Source organism: Vigna angularis, chromosome 5 (assembly GCF_016808095.1).
Source record: "Vigna angularis cultivar LongXiaoDou No.4 chromosome 5, ASM1680809v1, whole genome shotgun sequence".
Taxonomy (NCBI): domain Eukaryota; kingdom Viridiplantae; phylum Streptophyta; class Magnoliopsida; order Fabales; family Fabaceae; genus Vigna; species Vigna angularis.
The window spans coordinates 32,217,357-32,225,163 of NC_068974.1; the positions used below are offsets into that span (position 1 = coordinate 32,217,357).

The window sequence follows — 7,807 nt, forward strand, 5'->3', positions numbered from 1 at the left end:
AAAAATAATATTTCAATCATTTTCTCACCAAATCTGATCCTAATTTCTACCTACTACTTTCTTCCATGCTAAGGAATCTTAATGCTGAAAATTTATTTTTACTATTTACTTTTTACTATTTACTATTCACTTTTTACTATTCACTATTCATTTTTTACTATTCGATTTTCTAAAAAAAAAATACTAAATAAGTTATCAAAAATTTTAACCTCTCCTTCTAAAATTACTATAATTTTATATTCAAAATATATATTTTTCTATCCATTAAAATTATTATTACTAATAAAATGCTAAAATTTACTATTATAAATATTTTTTTTTTTCATGGGTCTTACATTTACTGTTTTAAATTCAAGTTTTTGTGAAGAGACTTGATTCAATTCGAGACATCATTATAAAGTTAACCAACCAGAAAAATTTTTTTTTTGAAGAAAATACATTAATTCGAAACATATCAATACAATAACGTGGAATTCCAATAAATAAAATTTTAGGATTAAATATCTTTTCTTCCAAAAATTATATAATTTTTATTTATTTTTATTTTTAGTTTGATAAAAGTGAATTTAAATCTAATTTAACTTTATAAAATTAGTTTGTAAGCTGATATTTGTATTTACTTATATCAAATAATAAACTTTAACCTATAATCTTGATATCATGTTAAAAAAATGTACTTGAAACTTAATTCAATTCTATAAAATTGATTTAAAAAGTAAAATTTTTATCTATATATTTTAAATTGATTTTATCTTTAGGTGATCATTAATGTAAGATATTCAATATACTTTATCACGTTAAAATATATACATATAGAATGTGTTAAACATAAATAAATTAAATGATCTTATAGCAATCTAATATCATATAGATCTATATGTTTAATAAATATAATTTTACTATAATAAATTTTAATCCATAATTTTGATCTCATAGTAAAAATAAATTTTAAATAAATCTTAATGTTAAGGTCAGAAAAAGAGATAAACCCTAGACCAAGGGAAGATCACACGTGAATAACAAATGCATTAATATTGTTTGAGTGACAAAAGATAATACTATGTATATATAATAAACAAATTTAGCTTTGAAAATCAATTTAGACGATCAGCCAACCAAATAAATATATTAAATTTGGATAATTGAATTGTCGTAATAATATAAAATAATAAAATAAAAAACCTGCTATGTAATTCTTCTTTTTATATAATACTCTAAAAATTTTATTGTCATAATATTGGATATTTCCCTCAAAAACTATAGTGTACATCAAAATCCATATTTTATACGTCGATTCGAATATAATATTAAAATATAAAATTCTAAATAAATTAATTCAAACTTCTTTTGCAGTTTTATTTGTTTGGTTTTGCAGTTCTCTAAAATTGTTTTGAATTTGACTAGTAACAATTATATATAATTTAAAAAAGAAGTAGCCTTGATTAATCCTTGAAATGATATTTTCATTACCATTAAATATTAAGGTAAATAAAATAAAAGAAATACAGGTAATGTGTAAAATTCAATGTAATTAATGTGACAAGACTTAATATTTTAAATTAGATGTTAAGTTAATCAATAATTTAATTATTTTATAAAATAAAAAAAATAAAAGTAATGTGTAAAAATCAATGTGATTGATAAGACTTAAAAATTTAATTTAAATGTTAAGGTGATCAATAATTTAATTACTTTTTTTATCAAATATTGCAAGTAATGTGTTAAATTCATAAGGGATTTTTAAATCTTATACAACGTGATCAATAACTATAAATTTAATAAACCTGTTTCTCCGACTGTTAATTAATGCACTTAAATAAACACCATTTCCTGTAATACACACATCAACACCTAAGACCATAACCAAAATTCAATATTCAACAAATGCGGCGGTTTTTTCTTGTTTCTTTTTTTGTGTGGGTAACTTGTTCAATGTCTCATGTATCACACAGATAACATCCAAAACTTAAAACTGTCGTAGTCCTCTTCATACACATCGACAGAGAAAACAAGATAACCCAATTATTATATTTTACATTGATTTCATATTACCTAAAAGAAAATTATATTCATATAATTTCAACTAATGTCATCATTAAATAATTTTATACAAATATCATATTATTTTGATAGACATAATATAAGAATTATTCACAACATAAATACTAATTCCATATATCTTTTTAACCTTTTTGATTTGAGAACACATTTCAGTCTCCCTAACTGCATCCTAATACCATGTCGTAAAAAGTTAGGTATCTTAATATTTTCAAATACTTTTTTTAATATTTTATAATTTTGATCTATTTCTTTCTTTTGCATCACTTTTCTCTTTTGATATCATAGTAATGTGCACGCATCATTTTCTCATCATTGCATGAAATTGTGCATTTGTTTAAAATGAGATTTTATATTGGTTTGCAAGAATAGGATAACAAAAGTATTGGATTGTTTTATATCGATTTTTAAATTGGTATAAAAAGTTCACTTTTTATTTTAGTTTTAAAATCGGTATAGAAAGTTGGTTAAAGAAAGTGATAAAATTGTATATGATCAAAAACTTTTATACTGATTCGTTAATTTTATTTTAGTTTTAAAATCGGTATAGAAAGTTGGTTAAGGAAAGTGATAAAATTGTATATGATTAAAAACTTTTATACTGATTCGTTAATTAGTATAAAAATATGACTCTTTTATATCTGTTATACTAGTTTAAACATTAACCGATATAAAAAGCAACACTTTTCTAAATACCAACCTGCATAAAATTCAATTCTAGAACATTTCTATAATACAGTCCAAATATATAAAAGGAACAAAATAATGGTTGTACTTCATACTATTTACATATCTAATATTTACCCAACATCATCATCTATAAACATTTAAAAAGAAGGAAGCATGTTGCTCCCAAACTCCCTTTAGGACCTCTTGCTCCATTGGAGATGCATTACCAAAAATCTATACAATTAATAGTTTGAGTCAATTTATAATAATAAATATTAAAGATATTAGTTATAAAATGTTCACATTATTAAATTCTATAAGCCAACAATGTTTGCGAATATGATTTTCTACATTTGCCTATTACATAATATTCACACCTAGAGATAATATGTTTTTCCTACAACCTCAAATAAGTCTCAATCACTTTATAAAAATTAAATGTGCATTGAAATGAGTGCCTAGTATGAAAAAAAAATTATTAAAAATAAATAATGTTATAATAACTATTAATATATTCAAACTTCATAAATGTAAAAATTCTAAAGTTATAATACTAATATACATAACATATAACATATCAGTGTGAGAGAAAACTTCAAAATCATTCTCGTAACATATGAAAAAAGATAGGCAAACTCTTCTATTTGTGATCTCAACATACATGTGGAAAGGGAGATCTTTGTTCTAGAATTTTTTTTCTTTTTCACAAGTCAAATCAGATCAATATCAATTCAAAATAGCTAAAGGCCAATTGATTCAAAATTGCATACTTTTACTCATACATATCGTTAATCATAAGCATACATCTTTCACTGCACTTATCCATAAAAAAACTTCATCATTCCCAATTATCAATAATAGGTAAAATAGAAATACAAACATATTTCAACTCCTCACAGTATACTCTCACTAGCTACACATACGTATCTAAACATATCATAATTATCACAACTAAATTAGATATTTGACTTATTTTGGGTTACATGGATTCTAGAATGACATTTAGATTTCTTTATCTACTTTTCTTTTTTACTTTTAGCACGAAAAATTCTTTTTGAATTTGAAAAAAAAAATCTTTGTGAAATTTAAAAAACTCTTTTGTTTTCTTTTAAAAGATATGATGAGAGATTACATAAATTCACAGTCATATTAAAAGTCTCTTTTTTTATCAATAATTGTTTTATCAGTAATTACATTATTAATATAAAGTATCATCATTTTATCTATAATTAACCTTTGTGGATAATAAATAAATAAAAGAATTTGCTTTAAAATATAGAATGGAATACAACTAGACCTACTCTTATTCTGATTATGTAGAGATAAAACAATTTTATGGTACCTCAAATCATTCATATACTCTAGAGTTTAAATTTAGAAACTTTTAAAATTGCTCCATCATTTATTGGGGTGGTACCAGTAGGTGTATATTTTGGTGGCATTAAGGGTTCTTATTCTATATAAACACAGTAGAAAAAAGCATTCCTAAATAATCATCTTCACCATATAATAACTCTGTCTCTGATATCAACTATCATTTCATTCCATCTTCTCCAAATCGTTGGCTAGTCGAAGGGAAATAATGCCTCAGTTCTTCCAGGGAAAGACCATTTTAATCACTGGCACAACGGGCTTCTTAGCAAAAGGTACTATTACTACTACATGTACAATGCATCTATATATAACAAATAATTTGAACTTTTGCTTCTGCCATCGAATTTGTCTATTTTATGCGCAGTTTTCTTGGAAAAGATTCTAAGAACACAACCAGAAGTTAAAACACTATATCTTCTCGTACGAGCAGAAAACATTGATTTGGCTGCAAAACGCTTTCAAAATGAGGTAAATGAATAGTAAAATATTATCCACATGCTTGTTATATGACTATACTACTGTTTTGGCCAATCATGAACATGAACACCTATATAAATTCTTATCCAATACAGAATCTGTCAACAAACCATCCGTTCAACCGTCCCTTTTCCTCTTTCTGAAAATTGAATTGAGGTCCCATACTTGTCCCTACTTGTCAGAATAATGAAAAATCATTTTTCTTACTAAATTTTAACACCGATTCATTTTAGTTGTGTATACTGAATTGTGGCATTCATGGCGCATTCCTTTAATGGTCATATTACAGGTGATTCTGACAGATTTATTTAGAGTGTTACGGGACCAATGGGGTGAAGATTTTGATTCTTTCATCTCGAGCAAGATTGTGGTCATACCAGGAGATGTTTCTCTCCATAACTTTGGTCTGAAAGATGAAAAGCTTAAGAATAAGATGTTGGAAGAGACCAACGTTGTTGTGAATTTTGCAGCATCTACTAAATTTGACGAAAGGTACATTATCTAGTAGGAATAATCGACAACTTTTGCTTCTCCAATAAATTCGACATTTGGATTCATTGTTATTTGTCCACAGATTTGACATCTTAATGGGTGGAAATACAATGGGTGCCTTACATGTCTTAAACTTCGCAAAGAATTGTCGCCAGATAAAGGCTTTTGTGCATACATCAACTGGTAATTGTAGTTAACTATATTTAACAAAACGTTGTTCACTAAAAAATTACGCTAATTTCCATTCGTAATACATCTTTTGGTATGAATTAATGAATATGTCAGCATATGTGTGTGGAGAGATTAAGGATAGAAAAACAATTGTGCAAGAGAAACCCTTTGAGATGGGTCAGACCCTGAAAGAGACCTCGAAATTAGACATCACTGCAGAAATGAATTTGTTGAAGAAGAAAATCGATGAACTCCGATCAGAGAATGCTACTGAAAACACAATCAGATATGTAATGAAAGATTACGGAATTGAAAGGTACATCAAATTCTTATTCTGTTGTATATATTCATTGATCTATAAATGACATTATTTTTTTGTGATGTATCAGAGCAAAGTTGTATGGTTGGCCAAACACATACACATTCACAAAAGCAATGGGAGAGATGCAAGTGGTTCATCACAAAGATAATGTTCCACTAATCATTATACGTCCCACCATGGTTACCAGTACCTTTAAGGACCCATTTCCTGGTTGGATTGAAGGCTTAAGGTATAAACTTGTTCATGATTAACTATAGTCGAATTTCTCTTATGTCTTCACTTGAAATACCTAACATCTAGACAACAAAATAAACTCTTAATTATGTATCAGTTCAACTTAAAGTTAAACTTACAGAGTTTACTGCATTATGTTGAAGATTTTGTTAAACCTATATAAGTTCTTCACGAGGAATTATAAGTTAATGAATGTATTTTGTATTTACAGAACTCTGGACAGCATAATATGTAGCTTTGGTCAAGGGAAAATAACAAGCTTTCTTGGTCATCCCAAGACAATTTTGGATACAGTAAGTTAAACTATATTAAATTTACTTTGCTTATATTAATGGATATACCTAAATACATGATTATTTGAAGAATAAAACTCCAAAAGTTTAGACTACTTATCATTCAGCGTCTAAAAAGCACAAGTTTGTATGCAAAACATTTTTGGATATCTAAAGAGTAAAATAAAGTGAACAATGTTCTTCTTTGTTATAAGCATACTTACAACATGATTTTGTTTATACTAACTGCTATATGGTGCAGATACCTGCGGACATGGTTGTCAATTGTATGATGACAGCAATTGTTGCTTGTTCAAATGAAGCTCCAAAGAATTTCATCTACCACGTTTCTTCATCGTCAAGAAATCCATTCAGAATTGCCGATGTTCGTGATTTCAGCTATAGTTATTTCACTAAATTCCCAATCAGAAACAAAATTGGAAAGCCAATAACAGTTTCCAAGCCAACTTTGATATCAAGTAGGGTTGCTTTCGACATTCTCATGACAGTCCGATATTGTTTGCCACTAAAGGTTTGTCGAATACCAAGATTAACTAAAGAATGAAGCAAAAACTATAATCATATATATATATTAATAATGTTTTAAGGTTCCATGATAATCTTTGTTTATATTTAGGTGTTAAATTTGGTGAACGAAGCGTTTTGTCAATGCTCTCGAGATGTTTACGAGGATAGCTACAAAAAAATCAAAAGGGTGACACGACTGGTTGAACTGTACAAACCATACCTGTTTTTTAAGGGCGTGTATGTATTTTCCTTGGTCTGTGGTTACTAGAAATCATACATGAACTACTTTGATTCATAACCATCATTCTCATACGAATTTTCGGTTTCAGCTTCGACGATTCAAACACACAAAATTTACGAAGAGCAACAAGTAATAACATGGAGGTTGATGGATTGGACTTTGACCCTAATAGCATCGATTGGGAAGACTACATGATGAACACACACATTCCTGGTCTTGTAAAGTATGCATTGAAATGATTGATATTTGAAGTTTCTGCTTTGAAATGGGTGCACAATGTTTTAATAAACTTTTATTGTTTGGTTTGTGATATAAGAATGGAACATAATACTAGAATTGAGTAATTTACTTTTACATTTGGATTGCATTTATGTTAAATGTTTTTTTTTGTCGACAAAATGAATATATAAACATGAGAGCATTTGGGGTTCTCTCGTCTATATACAAATATTAAATATAAAGATAATGATTAAAAATCTCGTATAGACTAATAATATGTAAACATGATCTTATATACCACTCACTTGAGATGTTATTAGAGTCAAATGAATGTTATTATAATGATATTTGTTATTTATTAAAAATATTTTGTTATTTATTATTGAAATTTTTGTTGTCAATTTTTACATTTGATGATTTCCTCTCGAGCAGGCTTTCTTATTTCCTAAAGATAAGAAAAAATTCATTTATCTATGGCTGAGAGAAACATATTAATAAGAGGACTAATGTGCAATGTGGGAGGCATATGTAGTAAAAAGTGATCATTGTGGGTCATTCTAAAATGCCTAGGTTTCCATAGTTGAAACAAATGTTAGGGTTGAATTATCAATGATGTTCAAACTAGTTCTTGGAAAGAATGCGGTAATCACAACAGGTAATGAGTTTCGTTAAATTGGTGCCTCATCTCTTTAAATTGATATTTTCGAATATGTTTTTCATGACAAAAAGTAGAACAGGAGAGTGAAAATA

General features: G+C 27.2%; 1 protein-coding gene across 1 annotated transcript; it reads left to right on the forward strand.

The window, feature by feature from the left end:
* The first annotated feature begins 4,309 nt into the window (after positions 1–4,309).
* LOC108339415 (fatty acyl-CoA reductase 1-like) lies at positions 4,310–7,077 on the forward strand. Its single transcript, XM_052878243.1, has 10 exons — positions 4,310–4,373; positions 4,466–4,569; positions 4,868–5,070; positions 5,153–5,253; positions 5,356–5,557; positions 5,631–5,792; positions 6,009–6,090; positions 6,332–6,601; positions 6,707–6,834; positions 6,927–7,077. The coding sequence occupies exons 1-10, from the start codon at positions 4,310–4,312 to the stop codon at positions 7,075–7,077; spliced, it is 1,467 nt and encodes a 488-aa protein (XP_052734203.1).
* The last annotated feature ends 730 nt before the right edge of the window (positions 7,078–7,807 follow it).

Excerpts from the sequence above, each read along its gene's own strand:
- LOC108339415 (XM_052878243.1), top strand. The coding sequence starts at position 4,310 with ATGCCTCAGTTCTTCCAGGGAAAGACCATTTTAATCACTGGCACAACG. Across the intron at positions 5,071-5,152 it reads TCTACTAAATTTGACGAAAG|ATTTGACATCTTAATGGGTG; the intron begins GTACATTATCTA and ends ATTTGTCCACAG. Across the intron at positions 5,793-6,008 it reads GGTTGGATTGAAGGCTTAAG|AACTCTGGACAGCATAATAT; the intron begins GTATAAACTTGT and ends TTGTATTTACAG.